At 44.6% G+C, this 23,443-nt stretch overlaps 1 protein-coding gene across 5 annotated transcripts in view; it reads right to left on the reverse strand.

The window, feature by feature from the left end:
* Positions 1–21,052, reverse strand: part of DNM1 (dynamin 1) — a 174,137-nt gene extending 153,085 nt beyond the window's left edge. For all 5 annotated transcript variants that reach the window (XR_004540865.1, XM_033960897.1, XM_033960895.1 and 2 more), the window contains exon 1: positions 20,832–21,052. Coding sequence is in view for 4 of the 5 variants with exons in the window: in XM_033960897.1 (XP_033816788.1) it covers positions 20,832–20,992 (161 nt within the window). In the remaining variant the exon portion in view is untranslated. The remainder of the gene's footprint in view (positions 1–20,831) is intronic.
* Positions 21,053–23,443: the final 2,391 nt, after the last annotated feature.

Consider the following 23,443-nt stretch of genomic DNA (forward strand, 5'->3'; position numbering starts at 1 on the left):
TTATCTGATGTGCCATGTTTAGTTTGTTTGTTTAAATTATAATTTAATAAAAAGATTTAAATATACAATCATAAGTGTTCAAGGTTTGTGTAAATGACGACAAAGCCTCCAGGAGGAGGCAGGGATGGAGTAGGGATGGACAAATTTTGTCCATGTATCATTCTCTACTGTAGGGTTCCTTCTGCCTGCATTGAGAGCCTTCTGGGCTAAGATAGATTACAAAGAAATGTATATTGATTCAAGTATGTGTCGCGTTAGGATATAAATTTGTATTGAAAAATCTTGCACTATAACTAGGACAAATTTAACCTGTAAACTGTATATTATGTATATTGGTATTAGAACCTTAGTATGTGTTGAGTTAGGATAAAAACTTGTACTGAAAAAAACCCCTCAAAACCTTGTACTATGGCAAATAGTAACCTGTTAAACTGTATATTATGTATGCTAACCTGTAACCCATTCTGAGCTCTTTGGGGAAGTCGGAATAGAAAACGAATTGGTAAATAAATCTGGTGACAGGGCTTTCTCTTGATGATGTAAATACTGAGCCCTCCTCTCTCACAGCCATGACCCAGATTTAGAGTGGGTGGACACATTCCTTACCCCTCTCCAGTACTCCTCCTACTGAGCTCTCCCTTGGGCAGTCCAGGACAACCCAAATATTTCTGTAATTGTCTTTTTATATTAAACGTATAAAGCATATTGAGTAGATCAGTGAAACAAATTCTACTTTAATGCATTTTGAACTGTATTTGTTAAGACAGCAAGATGATGATGACTTTTGTAAGGTACTGTATATGCAAAGACCTTATCTGGGTACATAAAGAGGGACTAACTCAAACACCTGCTTCAGGCTTTACATTATTTCACATGTTCATAAGGAGAAATCTTACATACTGGTATGGCTCATAGAACAACCCTGGAACAGAAACTATAGCAATAGGTACATATCTGGAGGCCTGAGATTTGGTGCACTTTGTCATTCTGTCCTTGGGCACCTTGGCTTGTCTTCAAACCAATAACTAGTTATATTTAAAAATACAAATTGTTGGTTGGCTGTCTGGGTAGGGAGGCAAGTCTGTGTGTCCTGGTTGACTGCAGTTTCCACAGATCATATATCCACGGATCATATATCTGAGAAGCTATTTTTCAGGAAACATTTATTGGTTGCAAGAAAATGTATTCTGGTTAACTGGAGAAGAAAGAACCACCCTTTCCCTCCGTATTCAGTGCCAGTGCCCAGACATGGCCTTATATTGAATATCCAGGGTTAACCAACAACTGCCTGCTGTCAGCTGACTACCAGAACATTTTCATGCCTGGATTTCAATGCATGCATTATCTATTTCTTTGGTAGATTTTTTTTTTTAAGCCTGAAAAAGACACATATGAAGAGAATATGGAAAGCAGAAAGGAATCCCTCCTTCAGTAAATATTAACAGAGGGCTCTTAACTGAAGCATGTGATTTTGGCACATCAGCAGCCATTAGTACATTATGAATAGTGTAAAGACAACTTAAATTTCTCAGCAAGAAAGGGAACGAATTAGGAAAAACTGAAGCAGAAGTCAAAAAGATTCTCTGGTTCCTCCTCCAAAAGCACAGCTGCCGACTTCTCAGCTCTGCTTAGGACGCGAGAACAAACACTGCCCCAGATGTGCTTTATCTAGCTATTTCAGAAAGTTCCCCTGCTATTAAGAGAAAAGGGGTGGGATATTGAGGACTTGAATCTGTACAAATGCCTCATCCACCCTCTATGTCAAGGGGATTTAAGACTAAAACTAGACTGAGGATTTAGAACCACTACTGCAGCATGATTATCCACCCACTCAGTAACCTCCTCCTCTTCTCACATCCAGCCAATCACAAAGCTAGGTCTGACTCTAGAGGATAATTTTTCTCCTGTTTCCTTGCTCACGACTGGGGGAAGTCAGTCATTTCCATGGCAACAAGGCTAGTTAACAAAGATGCTCATCCCTAATCAGTATCCTAGCCACAGATAAGTTCCTAGTGTGTCAGTCTTTCTGGGTGAATTTGGCTGCCAGCTAATCTGAGGAAATTGTCTTTATGATTTCTAGGTGTCCTTGCTGAATTGGATATAGCAGATGGTCTTCTCTTATGCAGTAATTAATTCTGACTAGGCAGGGATTGCCAAACATCAAGGGTGCGCAGAATCCCAAGTCTCAACCATTTACTGCTGGCCTGGCAGCACAGTTGGTATAAGATTATTAAGTGAATCTTCAGCCTTGCTTTCCCCCCTCCCCCCCTCCTAAATATACATACACCATTAATTTTGGGTATTCATATGAATACATATTCTGTATAAATACTAACTGAAAATGAAGGATGAGAAAGCAACAGGAATTTAGAAACAGCACACAACAAAGCACAATTAAGTAAAACAATGCACACATTACACATATACTGATATGCATTAGTATGACGACACCAAAACAAACTGAACACCTTGCAAAGAAAGCATTCAACATCTACGTAGCAAATATGCCATACCGAATCAGCACTAGTCAGCTTTAGGAAAGCAGCTAGGGAAAGGCAACCCCGACAATATTAGGCCAGTCTCAAGCCAGTCCCGAGATACAAGATGAAAGATTAGATTAGGGAAAGGGATTGGGACTTGTATACCGTCTTTTTGTAGTTTTACAACCACACTCAAAGTGGTTTACATACAGGTTCTTCAAGTATTTTCCCAATCTGTTCCAGTGGGCTCACAATCTATGTACCTGAGGCAGTGGAGGATTAAGTGAATTGCCCAAGGTCACATAAAGCAGCATGGAGGTTTGAACCCACAACCTCAGGATGCTGAGGCTGTAGCTCTAACCACTGTGCCACACTCTCCTCCTCTTTCTCCTAAATTAGATTAGCGTGCTATCTGCTACAGCAGTGTTCTTCAACCACCGGTCCATGGACCAGTGCCGGTCCACAGAAATTTCCTGCCGGTCCACAGGGCCAGCACATGCATCAGGCCCAAAACAGTGTTCTTCAACCGCCGGTCCACGGTGCATTCGATGCGGCGTTATCTTCAAGCCAGCTCCCTCTTCCTAACTGATTCAGTGCACAAAGCCACGGGCAGTGGTTCCTACGGGCATCCTGTGCCTGAACTGGAAGCCTTGGCTTTCAGATGAGGCACAGGACGTGCAAGGTGCAATTAGTACTATTATGGGGGCGGGGTCTGGGGTGGACATCGGGTAGAGATGGGCGGGGTCTGGCTCACGACTTAGCCCAGTGTTCTTCAACCGCCGGTCCACGGACCAATGCCGGTCCACAGAATAATCCTTTTATTTCTGCTGGTCCATAGGTGTAAAAAGGTTGAAAAACACTGTGCTACAGGACCCCTTTACTCCTATGAATCCTGCTGCAGATAGCATGCATAGTCTTGACTTAAATAAGAACACATCAATTAACAGTGTTTAACAAAAATTAAAAAGGAAAACAAAAAAAGAACTAAAATATCAATAGGACAGCACAAATATCCAAGAGCAAACCAGCTAACTCACACATACAAAAGGAAAGAATATAGAAACATAGAAACATGATGGCAGATAAAAGGCCAAATGGCCCATCTAGTCTGCCCATCCGTAGTAACAATTATCTCTTTCTCTCTCTGAGAGATCCATGTGCCTATCCGAGGCCCTTTTGAATTCAGACACAGTTTCTGCCTCCACCACTTCTTCCGGGAGACTGTTCCATGCATCTACCACCCTTTCTGTAAAAAATATATTATCAAACACAAAATAATAATAATAAACAAACCCAGGCACCCCCTTTATTTGTTGTGGACCACCTTGACGGCTTGTCTGTAAGGCAGCATATCAAATCTGAAACTTGAAACTCATTCCTTCATCTGCTCCCCCACTGCTGACTCTACTCCAGCATCTCCCCCGGACTCCTTCTCAGTCATCCATTCCTCTTTCTTCTCTCCTCCCTCCACAGCACTTGTATCCTGCCTTTTACTGCCCACTCCTTGGCTTTTGTCCCCCTCTTACTGTTTCTTCACCCTCCTTTACATTAATTAAGCAGAAGTCAAGCTTTCCGCTCCCTGTCACCCTGTAAGTCTGTTAAACAACCAGCACTGCAAACACTTTTTTAAATCATTTTTTTATGTATTTTATTGTAAACCGGCTTGAATTGTGCTGCAACTAAGGCGGTATATCAGGTTTAATAAATGATAAACAATACTCATGGCCAAGTTTCCTATTTCTGATCTCACAACAGAAAGTAATGTCTTTACTAGAGAGCTGCACGAGAATGGGATTTAAGTGAGGTTAGCTTGAAGAATGGTCCAGAGTTTTGCAGCTAAGAATTAATGCTAAAAAATGCAGGTTAATACATTTGGGTTTTAAAAACCCAATGGGGTGGTACAGTTTGGGGAAATGAAGTACTTTGTGCATGAAAAAGAAGTGGGACTTGGAGGTGATCATAAGTGATGTTCTTAGAATAGCCAAATAGGTAGAAAAGGCAAAAGCCAAAGGATGCTTTGGTGTACAGGGAGAAGGGCCAGCAGGAAAAAGGAGATGATAATGCCTCTTTCTAAGACTCAGACTTTCAGAGTACACTTCTCCCTCCAAATTTATAGGTTTAGGACTCGCAACTCCACCTCCTTCCCAGGGAGCTGCTCCTGCCCCTTCAGATTGTATAAAAGCAATCAAGCACTAGGTTTAAATCTGTTTTTTTATTAACAAGAAAGAACCACAAACGAACAAAGGCAAAATGTCAGGCAGTAAGTATTTGAGTTTACAAGAAAGGTGACCTCCCCAAGAGGACTGGACTCTGATGTCCTCCTGGGTTACAAAGACTCCCCCCCCATGTCCCCCTCCCTCCCCCTCCCCCCCAAGTCCAATAGCAAAGAAGTAACCAAGGTCAGACAGGTGGGTTAGGAAACAACTGCCGTCTGTTCAAGATGCGACTACGACTCCCTGGAGGCAAAATGTCCAAATAAGGAGACCAAGTGTTGACAAAGTCTCTACTTCTACGGTGAGAGAAGTAAGCCATTCGGGCCTCCCATCCCATAAGTTCATGTAATTTATTTCTCCAATACCAAGAGGAGGGAGGAACATCAGCCAACCAATAATTTAGAATACACTTTTTCCCCCAAATATAGCATTTAATCAAAAACAGTTTTTCAGCAGAGATATAAACGGAAAACATAGAGAAATGAGCAAACAGCATGTGAAACGCAGAGAGAGAAACTGGAATGTGCAACAGTCCCCTTAGAAAGGAGGCCAGGTCCCCCCAAAAACCCTGAATACTCTCACAAAGCCAAAGGCCAAGAAAATAAGAATTCACTTCAGTGATATAAGTATTACAAAGTTGGGTATCCACACAGCCCATGTAGTAGGCCTGACTCTGAGACATGTATGCTCTCAATAGGGTTCTATAGTGGCATTCCCAGAGTTCAGCATTATGTACTAGAACTGGGATACGTTTATGAGCTCGGGGCAAAAAATCCGCTGCCAAGCCTCCAAAATGGAGGAAAAATCCCAAGAGGGCCCAAGGTACCAAGTTGTCTATGAAAGAAGGAGACTGAGACCTGAGGCTCAGGATCCCCCCCCCCCCTCCAAAAAGGTACGAAACCGGATCCCAAAATCCAAAGTAAGGAACCCGCAGGGAGAGACCCCACATAATGTAGCAGTTGACAGTGAGCATAAACAAGGCCAGGAGTCGAAAAGCCACGCTGCAGCAACAGTCCAGGACAGGAGCCTCCTATCATCCCGCAAGACATGGGAAAGAAGTTCAAAATATATATATATATATAGGACCAGAGAGATTAATCTATAAACTCACAAAAATACCTCTCTTGACAACGCACGGTGATCTGAGGCCTCTCCTCTTTATTAAAGTAATTAATATCTTTAAGCATAAGATTGTCTGAGATAAGTGGAATAGTGGAATACTTATCACTGCTTCTATTTTTCAAGATTATTGAAGATTGCACAAGAAAGAAGTTCAAAGCCCCTAGCCCTCCATCTACCAAAAACAGAAGGGACCAACCCCGGAGGGAAGGAGAGATTACGGGTCAGTGGCACCACAGGGGAAGCAATCGCCACCACACCACTCAAAGCGGTCTAAAAAAACCCAAACAAACAAACCACTACGCCTACTAGGAGCAGGCACCTCTGCCAGTCGAGCATGAAGAAGAGAGAGGAGGTGAGCAGGATAAAAATAATCTCGTTCCAAAGATGTGTCAATATAAAGAGCAGTACCCAAAACCCAATCCCGGACATGTCGTAAAAGGCAAGCCTGATTATAGAGAGTGATATTCGGGACCCCAAAGCCTCCCTGGTCCCAGGAGTCCAATAGCAACTGCCACCGCAACTTAGGCTTCCTGCCGCCATACCTCAAGAAGGACATGGCGGTACTCGAGGGAGTGCAGAGGAGGGTGACTAAACTGATAAAAGGTATGGAAATTTTTCATACGCTGACAGGTTAAAAATGCTGGGGCTGTTCTCCCTGGAGAAGAGGAGACTTAGAGGGGACATGATAGAAACCTTCAAAATCCTAAAGGGCTTAGAGAAAATGAATAAGGACAAATTCTTCAAACTGTGGGGAGCCACAAGCACTAGGGGTCACTCGAAGAAATTGAAAAGGGACAGGTTTAGAACAAATGCTAGGAAGTTCTTTTTTACCCAGAGGGTGGTGGACACATGGAACGTGCTTCCGGAGGATGTGATAGGCCAGAACTCTGTACAAGGGTTCAAGGAGGGTTTGGATAGGTTCCTGGAGGATAAGGGGATAGAGGGGTACAGATAGAACTTGAGGTAGGTTATAAAAGTGGTCAGAAACCACTTCACAGGTTGCGGACCGCTGGGCGAGATGGACCTCTGGTCTGACCCAGTGGAGGCAACTTCTTCTTATGACATAACTGGAAAGAGGGGAATGTACAGTTTTGTTCTGCTCTGTAACAAACATTAGCAATAAACATTATAACATTCAAACAGCTGCAAAAACATGTGCAAACAGCACTAAGTTTATATTGAACTCGTAGCTACTCGCTATCTAGCAAAGACCTGAAGCAGATTATACACTGTCTCTTTTTTTTTTTCTTTGCTCTCTTAAAAGGCAAAGATGTCTGTCTCCAACACCAGATTGATTCCAAGGCAGAAGACAGGCGAAGCCCACATACAGGGCAGGGCTTCAGGACCACCAGACACAACTACAAGAAAGAAGATTATCAAGGTAAAAAACCTAATCTTTCTTTCTAGTACAATGTGTCTAGTGGTCCAAACCACAGGGATATACCAAAGCAGTCCCCAGAATCTAGGACAATTCCACTGAGCCTGCCTTCAGGATGAATGCGGCATCTTTCCAGCTGCTAGATCCACCCTATAGGACCTGGTGAAGGTATGGAGGGTAGATCATGTAGCCGCTCTACAGATCTCCTTGGGTGAGATAGTCCTAGTCTCTGACCAAGAGGCAGCAACTCCTCTGGTAGAGTGAGTTTTCAATGTGATCGGTGGCTGCTTACCATAGTCCACATAGGCAGAGGAAATGACTATCTTGATCCATCTGGAAATCAAGGCTTTATAGATGCTGGACTCTCTTTCTTCGCATGACTGGTCAAGACAAAGAAACGATCCGATGCACAAAACTCATTGGTAACTTAGACATACCACAAGAGAGCATGTTTGACATCCAGAAAATGCAATGCCTTGTTCTTTTTCTTCATTCCCATAGGAGATGAAGCGGATAGACAGATTTCCTGATTAACATGGAAGGCCAAGAAAACCTTTGGTAAGAAAGAAGGAACCGTGTGTAAGGAGATCCCCACTTCCATAATCTTGAGGAATGGGTCTCTGCAGGAAAGCTTGTAACTCGGAAACCTGTCTTGTCGACATAATTGCCACCAAGAATACCATCTTGACAGTAAGATCCAGAAGGATAGCGTTCCACAAGGGCCCATACAGAGATCTGTTGAGACCCTGCAATATGGTACTAAAATTCCAGGAGGGAAAGGGTGGTGAACTGGAGAGTGTAACTGAAGAGCCCCTTTAATGAAATGGGTGACATCTGAGTGAAAGGCCAGGGAGCCTCTGTTCCCCCATGCTTGGAAACAGGAAAGGCCTGCTACCTGCATTTTTAGTGAACTGACTGACAGGTACAAGACTACTGAAACTGAAGCTTGAAAGGGCTCTATCTCCTCCACAGTGCATCAGTGCTGAAAGAACTTCCAAGCCTTAGCATAGGCTGCTACTGTGGATGGTTGCTTAGCTCTGAGCAAAGTGGTGACCACTACCTCCAAATATCCCTTGCTCATAGGGCCACTCACTCAAGAGCCATGCCGTAAGCCCAAAGTGTTCCAGATTCTCAGTAGAAACTGGGTCCTGAATGAGAAGGCCCGCTTGAACCAACAGCCTCAGGCCATCGGCCCTATGGAGACGGACTAGGTCCACATACCATGTCCTGTGGGGCCAATCAGGCGCCACTAGGACTATCAACCCTGGATGCCTTGCAATCCTGCAAATGACTCGCCTGAGCATAGGCCATAGGGGAGAACACATATATGAGCTCTTTCTCCAGCACAAGTTGGACCAATGTGTCCAACCCCTTGTTTTCGGGCTTATATCTCCAGCTGTAGAAGCAAATTGTCTTTGTGTCTACTGCCAAGGCTATCAGATACATCTGTGGAGGCCTCCACCGCTGAACTATGGCGTTGAATGCCCAAGGGACAGTGACCATTCTCCCGGGTTGAGTGTCTGCCAGCTGAGAAAGTCAGCCTGTACATTTTCTACTACTGCTACATGCACAGCTGAGAGAGCCTGCAGATGAGCTTCCACCCACCAGAAGAGCAGTTGAGCTTCTAGGTGCAACGGGGCGCTTCTGGATTCTTGTCTTTTGGCAAAGGCAACCGCTGTGGCATTGTCCAAGAAGACTCTGACTGCCGTACCTACAAGAGACTTCTTCAGTATTTGAAACACTAGTCAAATGGCTCCGAGTTCCAAGTGATTTATGGACCACTTCTGTTGAGCCAGTGTCCAACAACCGTGCACTGTGTGATCATTGTAATGACCCTCTCCCCCCCCCAAGCCATAAAGGCTAGCATTACTTGTTAATGTTTGCTAGGAGGAATAGTGAAAAGGCATACCCCTGGAGAGCCTGCTGCAGACACAACCACATGCTGCTCTTCACTATGGGAGTGGCTGCTAAAGCTAATCCATCTGAGGAGACCAGCGAGAGAAGGGAGTCTTGGAGAGTTCTCCTGTGTGCTCTTGCCCAAGGGACTACCTCTATAGCTGCTGCCATCAACCCCAAGACTTACAGGTATAGCTATTGCCATCGACCCCAAGACTTGCCATGACATGGGAGTTGACCTATGAAGTAAATCTATAATCTGCTTCTGGAGCTTCAGTCTGCATGGCTCTGGAAGAAAACCCAGCCCAAAGCCATGTTGAACAAGACTCTCAGGTATTCCAGATGCTGAGTCGGCTCCAGCTGGCTCTTCTTGAAGTTGACGATCCATTCCAAGTCTTTTGAGGTGTTGTACCATTCTTGAAACTGCTTGGTCGCCTTCCTCCTTGGAAAAATCTTTGATGAGCCAATCATTCAAGTACAGATGCACTTGGATCCCAGCCTTGCAGAAGTACGCTGCCACCACCACCATTGCCTTGGTCAAGATGTGAGGCACCGTTGCTAAACCAAAGGAGAGCACCAAGAACTGGAAATGCTGGTCCAGAACATGGAACCACAAGTACCTCCTGTGGGCTGGGAAAATGGGAATGTGGAGATAGGCTTCCGTTAAGTCGAGGGAAGCGAGGAACTCCTCCAACACTACTGCCGCAATGACTGACCAAACAGTCTCTATGCAAAGGTTTGGCACCATCAGAGCCGCATTGACAAATTTGAAGTCTAGAATTGGTCTCCAGTCTTCTGAGCCTTTCTTTGGCACAATAAAGTATATGGAGTGTCTTTTGAGCCCAAAATCTGGAGTGAAGCTTTGCACTGAAGGGTCTTGAGGACCCTGGTAAGAACCCCACCCCGCTGGTCCTCCTAGGGTTTTAGAGGAGAGGGACCTAGGCTCTGATTGCAGAAACCTTCAGAATTGACTTTTGAAGACCCCCCCACACCCCAATTTTCCCCATAGGCTATAAAGCCGTACTTACTGTGCCATGTGGTGTCTGCTTGCTTGAGAAGCGCTCTGCCTCACAGATTCACTGGATGACCTGGTCGTCAGACAGCCAGTCGAACTGAGGTCGGACTGAGCCTCTACCCAGAGAAAACCTTGTCATGAAATGGGGGAGGATTATGCAGCTGGCCTACTATTAATCTCAGCTGAGCCTAAGAGTCCAAACAGCCTGTGCTCAAGATCCTGAAAAATTCAGAGATGCAAGCAGCTACGCAAGGGACAGCCCCTGAGCTATAAAAAAAAATACCAGCAGGATGCCTAGCTAGGTGTTCCCAAGGGGCTGATCCTGCTAGCAGCAGACTTCTGCATTATGAGTCTGCGCCTTCTCCCAGGCATAGGATTATGTATCTGAACCCGCAAGTTGCTTGCGGAAAACTGCCAATCATGTTTTCAACTCCACCTTCTTCCCATGGAGCTGCTACTATCCCCTCAGTTTTGTTTTCTACAAGCAAGTTGCTCAAAAGTGTTTCTGATCTGCTCTGCGGTTTTGTTATATTTGAGTTATTTTTTCTCAGCATTTGTTTGGAGGCTTGGTGCTCCTCACAAACAGTCTTCTGAAATACATTCATGGTCTACCACACTTCTATTCCTATTTGTGTTTCTCTTCTGCAGTTCTACTCCTGGCCCTTCATCTATGAACAGGAAACACAAAATAGTTGTCCAGCATCCACCGTATCCATATCAGCTTCTACATATTTTTTCTCCATTCACCCTTCACCAATATGTCTTGCCAGTGGTGTAGTAAAGGAGGGGTGGTCAAGAGGGGCACTATCTTGGTGGGAGTGCCAGCACCTCTCCTCTTCTCCACCTCCCCCCCCCCCAGTCCTTCCCTGCTACATGCACACCCTGCCTTCCCCCCATTCCTCTATCTCTTTGCTGGCGTGAGCAGCAGCTCCAACCTGCTGCTTGCACTGCCTTCGGCTCTCCCTCTGAAGTCTCTTCTGGGTTGCAGGACAGGAATGTGCAAGTGCGTGGTGGGAGGGGGTGGGGAAGAGGGCAGGGTCACCACCACTCCGGGTAACCTTTGGCTACTCCACTGTGTCTTGCTGACCTACTGCTGCTTTCTGTTTTTTCCTTGCTGAATGGATGCCTATGCCAGGCTTTCCCGATCTCTTATATTTCACTGAGGACTATATCTACTAGTACTCGATAAATATGGAAGCCACACATAGGTGAAGTTACCATCTGACAGCAGCAAATGAATGTGTACTACATGAACCCAGAAATTCCTAGAACCTCCTCCTTTGTTCTACTAGCTCTGTCCTGTTTCTTTAAATACATCGTAAACCTCTTTAACGTCTTAAAAGGAAAGGTGGTATAGTAAATTAATAATCTAAACTAAGAAGCAAATTCTCAAAATTTACCGTGCCCTTAACGATGGTTGCTAAACCTCTTCCAGTCGGTTTAGTGTGCATGCATTTTAGTGGACGATTATCAAAACGGCTCATGTGGTTTTTGCCAAGCTTTCTAGCAGTCTCCGACTCTGCCATGCAAATGTAGTACAATGAGGTCATTATTGTTTATTTAAAGATTCTATACCTCTAAGTAATGACTATGAAGTCAATTCAGAGTGGTTTACATGAGCAGCTTTGATTGAAATATGAACATTAACTTCAGTAATGATGATACAATACACAAGCTATAATATATGAACTATAGTCAAGGACTAACACAACCCTGCTGGAGTTATGATAAAATAGCCTAGTAATGATATTACATACAGAATTAGATTGTTTCTGACATGTCCAGCATACATTTACGGTACCTAGTCTATCCTTTGATTGACTCAGCAATAAAGACCTGATATCCCTTCATTATACATATTTATATAATTAGCCTCTATAAATTTACATACTAAAACTTTAGTTGCCATTTAAATGTATCATAATTTAAACTTCCTTTGTATATCCTGCTTCATCCTATCATGTATGAACTACAAAGTAGTGAACTAATTCCAACATATTAATTACACATTCCCCCCCCCCCAAGATGATTCTTATATTAATTAAAGTAGTCTAAGAAAAGAAAGGTCTTCATTCCTTTCTTGAATTTTTTGGTACTTTTTTCTAGTTTTAATTCCTTTGGTAGGGAGTTCCACCATATTGGAGCCACCACCGAGAACTAGTGCTGCCCGATTCGATTCAAATCGATTTGTTTTCCCCACAAATCAGATTCATCGATTCAGTGACCAACCCTCCCCCTTGTGAGGCCCTCCAGGGCCTCCTAAAGCAGCAGCAGCAGTGATGTCTGGTGGGCAGATGCAGCACTCTGAGCAGGCTACTCATGACCTGCTCCGCTGGGGCCTTCCCTCAGCCGCATCACTGATGACATACAGAGGGAAGCCCTGGCAGTTAGGCCATGAATAGACTGCTCATAGCACTGCCTCTGCCCACAAATCATCATCATTGCTGCTGCTGCTTTAAGGGGCCTGACAGTTTGTCAGATCTCATAGTGGGGGGAGGTCAGTTGGGAAGTGCCATATAGGGTTTTGGGAGGCATGAAAAGCTGCTGCATAGGGGGCTGGGAGGGAGGTATGGAAAGTTGATGCACTTGGGAAGAGAGAGGAAGAATTGTTGGACATGAGGTAGAGGAGAGGAAGGAAAGATGCAAAAAAAAAAAAGGTGAAAAGGGGTGAAAGGAAGAAATTCTGCAAATGGTGGAGGAGAAGGAGAAATGTCCTAAATGGCATAACTGGGCAAACAAAAGAAATAGAAGTTACGGTCCCGCTGGGGACGAGCGATCACAGTATGATCTACTTTAAACTCGACATTGAAAAGGGGAAGCGAACCAAGACCCTAACCACAACCTTTAACTTTAAAAAAGGAAGATACGACAACATGAGAGCCATGGTAAGAAAACGGATCAAGAAAAGGATAACTGAAATCAAAACGGTAGAGCAAGCATGGTCCCTACTAAAAAATACTATCACCGAAGCACAGAATCTATACATTCCGCAGATAACCAAAGGAAGGAAAACTAAAGCCAAAAGAGAACCAGTTTGGCTAACCAAAGAGGTGAAGGGCGCAGTTAGGGAAAAGAAGGACTCATTTAAAAAATGGAAACGCGAGAATACAACCGAGGCTTGGAACAGTCACAAAGACGACCAGAAGAAGTGCCACAAGGCGGTGAGAGAAGCCAAAAGGGTCTATGAGGAAAAGATAGCCCAAGAGGCCAAAAACTTCAAACCCTTTTTTAGATATGTTAAAGGGAAGAAACCTGCAAAGGAGACAGTGAGCCCTCTCGACGACCAAGGAAGAAAAGGATACGTCAAAGAAGACAAACAGATTGCAGACAGATTAAATTCCTTCTTTGCTTCTGTCTTTACCAAGGAAGATGCCACTTCAATACCCAAAACAGTGAAAGTTTTCAAGGGAGAAATAGAGGAGAACCTCACCACAGTGAAGGTGGATCTGGACCAGATATACTATCAGATTGACAAACTAAAAAGTGACAAATCCCCTGGCCCAGATGGAATTCACCCGAGAGTATTAAAGGAACTAAAGGTGGAAATCTGAGAACTACTGCAATCCCTCGCTAACATGTCAATTAGAACCGGACGGATACCAGAAGACTGGAAGATAGCGAACGTCATCCCAATCTTCAAAAAAGGATCAAGGGGAGAACCGGGAAACTATAGACCTGTGAGTCTCACATCGGTCCCTGGGAAAATGGTTGAGGCTTTGATTAAAGACAGCATAGTACAGCATCTAGATAACCATGACCTGCTGAGAGGTAGTCAGCATGGCTTCAGGAAAGGAAAGTCGTGCTTGACAAACTTACTTCAGTTTTTCGAGGGAGTGAACAAACAAGTCGATAGCGGAGAACCGGTAGACGTAATATACTTGGACTTCCAGAAAGCGTTCAACAAAGTACCTCATGTGAGACTTCTCAAAAAACTACAAAGTCATGGAATAGAAGGGGGTATACTAAGATGGATAGGAAAATGGCTGGAAAACAGAAGACAGAGAGTGGGCATAAATGGGAAGTACTCAGACTGGAAGAAAGTAACTAGCGGTGTACCTCAGGGCTCGGTTCTTGGGCCTATCTTAGTCAATATCTTCGTAAATGACCTGGAAGAAGAAACGACCAGTGTTATTGTCAAGTTTGCAGATGACACAAAGCTATGCCGGACAATCAGGTCACAAAAAGACAGCGAGGAACTTCAGAGAGATTTGAAGCAACTTGAGAGATGGGCAGAAAATTGGCAGATGAGTTTTAATGTGGAAAAATGCAAAGTGATGCACCTGGGTAGAAAAAACAAGGAGCATGAGTATAAACTGTTAGGTATAACATTGGGGAAGAGCGAACAAGAAAAAGACCTAGGGGTACTGATAGACAGGAGCCGTTAGCTCAATGCGCAGCGGTAGCAAAGAAAGCTAACAGGATGTTAGGCATGATAAAGAAGGGAATCACGAGTAGATCAAGGGAGGTCATAATGCCGCTTTATAGAGCAATGGTCAGACCACACATGGAATACTGTGTCCAACACTGGTCTCCATACCTGAAGAAGGATATAACACTGCTGGAGAAGGTGCAGAGGCGAGTGACGAAGCTAGTAAAAGGTATGGAGAACTTGAGCTACAAGGATCGCCTCAGAAAACTGGGATTATTCACCCTTAAGAAGAGAAGACTGAGAGGGGATCTGATAGAGACTTTTAAATTGCTAAAAGGAATCGACAAAATGAAGCAAGATCACTCACCAGCAGGGGGGAAGGATGGAGAGCAAGAAACAGCTTTATTCACATTGGCGAATGTGACCCATACTCGGACCAGAGGTCATGGCCTGAAGCTGAGAGGGGATACGGCCAGGACAAATGTCAGAAAGTTCTGCTTCACACAGCGAGTGGTGAACGCCTGGAACTCTCTCCCGAAAGAGATGGTGGAGGAAACTACCATTCTAGGATTTAAGGGAAAATTGGACGCACATCTTCTTGCAGGACACATTGAGGGATACGAGTGACTAATGTATGCACCAGGGTACGCCTGGCTGAGCCTCCGCATGTGCGGATCACCGGACTGGATGGACCCCAGGTCTGATCCGGTGCAGGCATTTCTTATGTTCTTATGTTGCACATGACAATGGAGGGAGGAAGGTAGAAATGCTATTTGGAAGGGAATAGAGAGGTTTGACCCAGGGCACAAGGCAGGGAGAGAGAGAGAGATGGTAGACAATGGGAAAGAAATGTTGGATATGGCAGTGGAAAGGACAATTTAGAGATGGACCTTGGAGTCATCTTCGATTCCAACTTCTTATTTTCTATGCACATCCAACAAACTGCTAAGGCCTGTAGCTTCTATCTCTATAAAAAAAGACAGAAGAACACTTTGCCTTAGAGTACAGACAGACAAAAAAGGCAAGGAAGGTGTCTTTTTCAAATGAAAATAAAGTCTTTATTTGAAACAGTGGTCCCAATAAGGATTCCTGTTTCGGCGTATAAGAAAACGCCTTCCTCAGGAGATACTATTAAGAAATATATAGCACATAAAAACATTAAAATCATAAGGCATACATATTAAATAAAAAAGACAGCTTTTAAAACATATAGTAAGCTGAACCAAAGAGAATTCGCGGGAGCCAGTCAAGAAGCTGCTCAGCGCCAAGCAGGAGCACCAAAGCACACTCCTGCTCATTGCCGCTCAGCAGCAGAAGAAACCATATCTTGCAGCAGCCACCATCAACTGTTTTAGCAGTGGGACAGGAGTGCGGACAGCTCACTCCCAATCGCTGCACCTCTGGACCACCAGGGATCAGTAGAGGAGGTAGGAGGACAGGGCGGGGAGGGAGGCATGGTGCAGAGCCTGGGAGGGAGGGGGGCTGGGTGCAGAGTCTGACAGGGGAGGGAGGGGGCTGGGTGCACTGCCTGACAGGGGTGGGAGGGAGGGAAGGGGGCTGGGTGCAGAGCCTGACAGGGAGGGGCACTTGAATATTAAGCCGCCTGACTTATATTCGAGTCAACCATTTTTCCTCCTTTATGGGGGGAAATGGGGGTCTCGATTTATACTCAAGTATATATGGTATATTCAGCACATGTGCTGATCGCTAACACTAATGACCCATGACACATACATTTTGTGACCCTTTGCGATACTCCGTGAAATTCATTTGCATGCATAGTTTTTTTAAAATGACTTGTCTTTATGAAATCATTACAATAACAGCCGCAGAAGCAGCCCCTTGGATTTTACTGAGAACGTTAGAAAATCTTCCCTAAATTGCAGCTATAATCCACTCTTACAGTCTACTGCATTCTGTTTTGACCTAATGAAGGGGTGTTAACATATTTCTTGACTAGATTTTGGGACGCTAATTCCAATTAAAACCTTCAGGCACAATATTCATCTATTCTGGCAATGCTCAGCATTTTGCTGACATTAATGACATTATGCCCGTAAATTTAATGAAAAGACTAGGGGACACACTGTGAAGTTACTAAGTAGTATATTTAAAACAAGTCAGAGAAAATTTTTTTTATTCAGCGCATAGTTAAATTTTAGAATTAGTTGCTGGAGGATGTGGCAAAAGCAGTTAGCAGCTGGGTCAAGGGTAGATAGAGAGATCTGGGCTCTTTCTCTTGTTCCACCACAGACTTCAGTCTATCATAAACAGTATCTTCCTGAAGGTGGCCGGAAGGGACAATTATTCAGATGCTGGTGGTGGCCTGCTTGGAGTCTCTCTTCTGATATGAGCTTCCGGTTTACACGGGAGTGGTTTATATCAGAAGAAAGGATCCAAGCAGGCCGTCAACAGCATCTATGAATTGCTGCTGGGCATCTCGTGGTAGACCCTGTTTATGATGGCTAGTGGAAAGAGGGGAAGAAAGTGGAAGGCAGTGGGACCCCTGATGCTCTGGACCCTCAGGCATTGCCCAGTTGCCCAAACATATGAGTCCATCCCTGAGCTTGGTTTAAAAAGTTTGGACAAGTTCCTGGAGGAAAGTCCATAATCCACTATTAAGGTAGACTTGAGGAAAACCATTCCGGATCTTTTCCAGATAAGCCCCGCCAAAAAGTTAACCCCCGCCACAGTTTTAGCTAACACCATGCTAAGTGAATACTTGGGGAAAGTGATATACAAGGGGGAGCTCTGCCCCCCCTTGAACCCCCCCGAGTCATTATTCAAATCATGTGAATAATTTCCTCGGAGAGCTTCAATAGTTTAATAATTTATAAGGTGGCGTGGCTTAAGTTTCCGCCCATGCATTTTTTGCATTAGTGGTGGCGGGGCTTAAGTTTTCACCCGTGCACTTTTTGCATTAGTGGCGGGGCTTATCTGGAAAAGACCCACCATTCCCTATTGCTATTAACTGTGAAAGTTGTTATATCAAGAGATAAATAAACATAACAGATAGCTTAACATAAATGTAAGTGGAGTCTTGCTACATTTCAGGATCCTGCCAGTATTGGGAAAATAATCTTTGGTGTGACCCAATATAGCAATTCTTATGCACTTATGTATTTATATAAGCCCCAGCTCTAAAAGACAAGCCAGATAGCAAATATGGTGCGAGTTTCAACAGGCTGATGGGTAAAAATGACAAGGTATTCTTGTATTGCCATTATAAAATACAAAAAAAAAAAACCCCACATATACTTTGAAGAACTACACAGACCATGCCTTCTAGCCCTACACATACAGCAGATTTCTCTATATTACCATATACACATATTACTACAGCTGGTAGCCAAGAAAAATGAAAGAGGCAGGAGAAACTGCAAAAACACGTCACTTCAGTAAGAGAGAAATGGCTCATCTTAAACAAAGGTATGGCAAACACTCATTTAAAGGAAGTTTAATCTTCCTCCCACCCCTTACCAGAGTTCAGAAAAATATAACCCACAGAATTTCCCTCTAACAAATTTTCCTGCCAAAATTTAAATTTGTGATTACTGGACTTTTCCACCTCAGTTACTCACCAAAATCTCCCGCCCTTCCAAGTTAAAAACATTGTACCAACAAATCAAAAACTGCTCCAACTAAACCACCCACCTCATACCTAATCGATCAGGTTCGATAACCCACTATATAACAACCCTGCGAACTTCACATCATACCCTGAAAGAAGCCACAGCTAAAGTGTCAGTTCCTTTAACTCGTGGAGGCACAACTCAAGAGAGCTATAAGGATCATGACACCAGCTGCATAAGTCTGAGAACATAATACCCTTCTTTCTTGAAAGCTGAAGACACCGAGACGTCACAGTCTGCCTCCAAGCCAGATTTCTGGGACCTGATTAACAAAAGAACTTACTCTGCCTATATGAGCACTTTGTGTTGGGTTTGGAATGAGTCATTAGTCATAATATACAAGGATAAATTTAAATCCCATAAGGAGGGAGCTATGTGCACTCTGTTAATGGCAATGTTTTAAATGTTCTTTACCTGCTGTTCACCTTTACTGCGCAATAAAGATAATATAACTGCAACCAGTCTTCACTGACCCAATGAATGGAGCTTATCACAGCTGTATTGAATTGCTAGCTTGTTTGTTAACCCTTCTTCATTCAACCAAACCTCCCCTATCAAGCTGCATTTTGGCATGCAATAGTTCACCACAGATGCTGAAACCCATCTTATAGCCCTGCTCAACATCCCAAAGTCTTAACACTGGAATCCAGTTTAAAAAAAAATCCCACATGTTTAACAGGACTGGGGTTAAAGGAAATCTGCATAGGAAAAGGGTTAGAAGGGTTAGAAGGAAAAGTGTGCCTTTTTGCAGATGATACCAAGATTTGTAACAGAGTAGACACCGAAGAGGGAGTGGAAAATATGAAAAAGGATCTGCAAAAGTTAGAGGAATGGTCTAATGCCTGGCAACTAAAATTCAATGCAAAGAAATGCAGAGTATATGCTGGGAGGAGAGAAGCTGATATGCACGGACGGGGAGAGGGACCTCGGGGTGATAGTGTCCGAAGATCTAAAGGCGAAAAAACAGTGTGACAAGGCAGTGGCTGCTGCCAGAAGGATTCTGGGCTGTATAAAGAGAGGCGTAGTCAGTAGAAGAAAGAAGGTGTTGATGCCCCTGTACAGGTCATTGGTGAGGCCCCACTTGGAGTATTGTGTTCAGTTTTGGAGACCGTATCTGGCGAAAGACGTAAGAAGACTTGAGGCGGTCCAGAGGAGGGCGACGAAAATGATAGGAGGCTTGCACCAGAAGACATATGAGGAGAGACTGGAAGCCCTGAATATGTATACCCTAGAGGAAAGGAGAGACAGGGGAGATATGATTCAGACGTTCAAATACTTAAAGGGTATTAACGTAGAACAAAATCTTTTCCAGAGAAAGGAAAATGGTAAAACCAGAGGACATAATTTGAGGTTGAGGGGTGGTAGATTCAGGGGCAATGTTAGGAAATTCTACTTTACGGAGAGGGTGGTGGATGCCTGGAATGCGCTCCCGGGAGAGGTGGTGGAGAGTAAAACTGTGACTGAGTTCAAAGAAACGTGGGATGAACACAGAAGATTTAGAATCAGAAAATAATATTAAAGATTGAACTAGGCCAGTTACTGGGCAGACTTGTACGGTCTGTGTCTGTGTATGGCCGTTTGGAGGAGGATGGGCAGGGGAGGGCTTCAATGGCTGGGAGGGTGTAGATGGGCTGGAGTAAGTCTTAACAGAGATTTCGGCAGTTGGAACCCAAGCACAGTACCGGGTAAAGCTTTGGATTCTCGCCCAGAAATAGCTAAGAAGAAAAAAAAAAAAAAATTTTTTTATTGAATCAGGTTGGGCAGACTGGATGGACCATTCGGGTCTTTATCTGCCGTCATCTACTATGTTACTATGAAAATTCCCACCACTCTTCCATTTTCTTCCGTGACCCTATCCTACCCCACCCAGTTTCTCTTTTCAACAGGAATAGCCCAGGTGTTTCTAGAGCCCCCATCTGCTTACATAGATCTGTGTGTTCTGCATTTTTGGTGTCTACAGGATGAAGTAGTGTGGTTGCCATGTTTCTGTTTCTCTCTGTCACTTCTCCCTCCCTTTCCCTCAAGGCTGTCATTGGAAATGCGTTTCATCTTTTACTAGGATCTGACCTGAAGGAGGCAGCTCTGCCTTTGAAAGCCTATGGAAAATATTCTAATAAAAAAAGTATCCCTTTATTTTCCTGTATTTCATTGGTATCTACAGGAAAATGCTTAGTACGTTTAGCCCTCAAAAAAAAAAAAAAAAAAAAAAAACCCTGGAAAAGGCAGGAAGAGAAGATGGTGAAGACGCAAGCCTTAAAACACATCCACCCCTCAGGAAAGCAATGGCCACATCAGCTAAAAACGTGTACAGCTAGAAAATTCCTCCGGGGATATAAAAACAAACAAACCGAGCAGCATCCTTCTCGGAGCAACAGAAGGCTCTGACTCCCCTCCAGTGCTCTCATCTTCAACTAGTGTTAGCAGCAATACACGAGGGGTAGAATGAAGGTCACACAAAGGGAGAACGTTAAGGTGTCTGTTCCCTTCCACAAAATGGTGCTGAGCACTGCAGGTCTCTCTGTGAAATGCAGAGAGCGGCTGGGTGCCACAATTCGGTTCAGCAGCTGTAGGTCACCGACGTCTCGCTGCGGCTCCGGGTGTCACCTTGCGCCAGTCGTGCCGGCGGCTCCCGGCAGAGCGAAAACGGGGACGAACCCATCCGAATGCTAAATCTGCCCCGAGCAGCCCAGTAAAAGCGGCTTCCCCCCCCCCTTCTCCCCACTTACTTGCCCACGAAGTTCTCCAGGACCGAGCTTTTGCCAGCGCTTTGTCCTCCGACCACGGCGATCTGCGGCAGATCCAGGTCCGCGTTCTGCCCGATGGCTGAGAAGGCATCTTGCAGGCGGTTCACCAGCGGGATGAGCTCCTCCATCCCTCGGTTCCCCATGTCTGCGCGATCCAGCAGCAAACCCGAGGCTAATCTCCTGGTGGGACCGGCAGCTGCCGCAGCTTCAGCAGCTCGCAGGGAACGGAGGAGGCCGCCAGGGGGAGCAAGAGACCAGCCAGAGAAAACCCCGCCCCCTCTCCTAGTTAGAATGCTCGAACCTGCACCCGAAAGCTTCAATAGCTTTCCTTATGTGTAAAGCACCAGAGCTACATCGACTGCTCCGCTCTAGCAAGCCAACAAGTAGAGGCAGGAACGCTGGACAGAGTAAGCCTTCTGGCTGCCACAGGATCGATCTACTTTCATTGTCTTTCCATTGGCATCCAGTGAACCTATGAGAATCCTGCCTGAAACCGTCTGAAGGCTCACTTGTTAGCTACTGTAAACTAAGCCATAAATCGTATTCAGCACTAATCTGTGACGTTGGTTGCCACCTTTAGTGGGTTTATACATCACTGCTTCTGCAGCTGTCTTGTAGGTAATAGTACACAAGGTTTACTCCAGGCGGAATTCTGTGCAAAGTAATTATTCTGCATACACAATCGGTATATTCTGCAAGTTTGTCAACATTTTAAACAATATTTTTGCTAATTATTATCCATATTTCATTTACAATAAAATGTTTTCCTTCTATTTTTGTTATCTGGATGTTTTACTTTTCTATCATGTTGGTTCCAGTTTCTTCTTTTTTTTCTGATTTCCTGTTGTCTGCTAATTCTCCTTCAAGGGCTAAAATCCATTTGTCTTTTCTCCTGTCTATTTTCTCACTACACTTACCTCTGACATATTGATCATTCTTTTTAGCTCTTTTTTTGCCTTTCTTACCCTTCTCTTTTTCCACTTTTCAGCTACCTATTAAATTTCCATCTTCTCTCCCATTCCCCTTCTCATTCCTTCCTGAGCTCTCCATTCCCTTTCATTTTCAATGTACCCCCATTACCATATTTCTATCTTCTATTATATCCTCTGGTCAATTTCCTTGCCACCCTCTCCATCCCCTCAGGGTTCTCTCATTCTCAGTGTCTTCCTTCCTCCACTCTTATAGCCCAGTATCTGCTCCCTCTTTCTTCTCTCCCCATCCTCGTAGCCTGACATCTCCCTCTCTCTTCCTCATAGATAGAAACATAGAAGATGACAGCAGAAAAGGGCTACAGCCCATCAAGTCTGCCCACTCTGCTTACCCATCCCCTGTCTATGCCCTAATGACCCAATTTCCTTATCTTGACCCTCGTAGGGATCCCACATGGGTATCCCATTTATTCTTAAAGTCTGGCACGCTGTCTGCCTCGATCACCTGCACTGGAAGCGTGTTCCAATGATCAACCACTCTCTCTGTGAAGAAATACTTTCTGGTGTCGCCATGAAATTTTCCGCCCCTGAGTTTGAGCGGGTGCCCTCTTGTGGCCGAGGGTCCCTTGAGAAAGAAAATATCATCTTCCACTTCGACACGTCCCGTGAGGTACTTAAATGTTTCGATCATGTCTCCCCTCTCCCTACGTTCCTCAAGAGTGTAGAGCTGCAATTTGTTCAGTCTCTCTTCGTACGAGAGACCCTTGAGCCCCGAGATCATCCTGGTGGCCGTCCGTTGAACCGATTCAATTCTGCGCACATCTTTACTGTAATGTGGCCTCCAGAATTGCACACAGTACCCCAGATGAGGTCTCACCATGGCCCTGTACAACGGCATTATGACTTCAGGTTTTCGGCTGACGAAACTTCTATTGATACAACCCAATATCTGCCTTGCCTTAGATGAAGCCTTCTCCACTTGATTGGCAGTTTTCATGTCTGCACTGATGATTACTCCTAAATCTCGTTCTGCTGAAGTCCTAGTTAAAGTTTCTCCATTCAAGAAGTACGTCCTGCATGGATTTCCGCTTCCGAGGTGCATGACCTTACATTTCTTAGCATTGAAGCCTAGCTGCCAGGTTGAGGACCAACTTTCCAATGTAAGCAGGTCCTGCGCCATATAATTCTGTAAACTGCATTCACTTACTATATTACATAGTTTGGCGCCATCGGCGAATAGTGTTATTTTACCTTGAAGCCCTTGAGTCAGATCCCCTATGAATATGTTGAAAAGGAGTGGACCCAGGACCAAGCCCTGCGGCACTCCACTGGTCACCTCCGATGTTTTAGAGAGGGTACCATTAACCACCACCCTCTGAAGTCTGCCACTCAGCCAATCATTGATCCATGCAGTTAGTGTCTCTCCTAACCCCATCGATTCCATCTTGCTTAGCAGCCTGCGGTGTGGGACACTGTCAAAAGCTTTACTGAAGTCCAGGTACACGACGTCCAAAGACTCTCCCAAGTCCAACTTTCTTGTTACCCAGTCAAAGAAGCTGATGAGATTGGATTGGCAGGACCTACCCTTGGTGAATCCATGCTGACTGGGATCCCGAAGATTCCCTTCATTCAAGATCGTGTCCAATTTGCTTTTAATTAGTGTTT

The sequence above is a fragment of the Geotrypetes seraphini genome, chromosome 10, assembly GCF_902459505.1.
Source record: "Geotrypetes seraphini chromosome 10, aGeoSer1.1, whole genome shotgun sequence".
In the NCBI taxonomy this organism is placed as follows: Eukaryota; Metazoa; Chordata; class Amphibia; order Gymnophiona; family Dermophiidae; genus Geotrypetes; species Geotrypetes seraphini.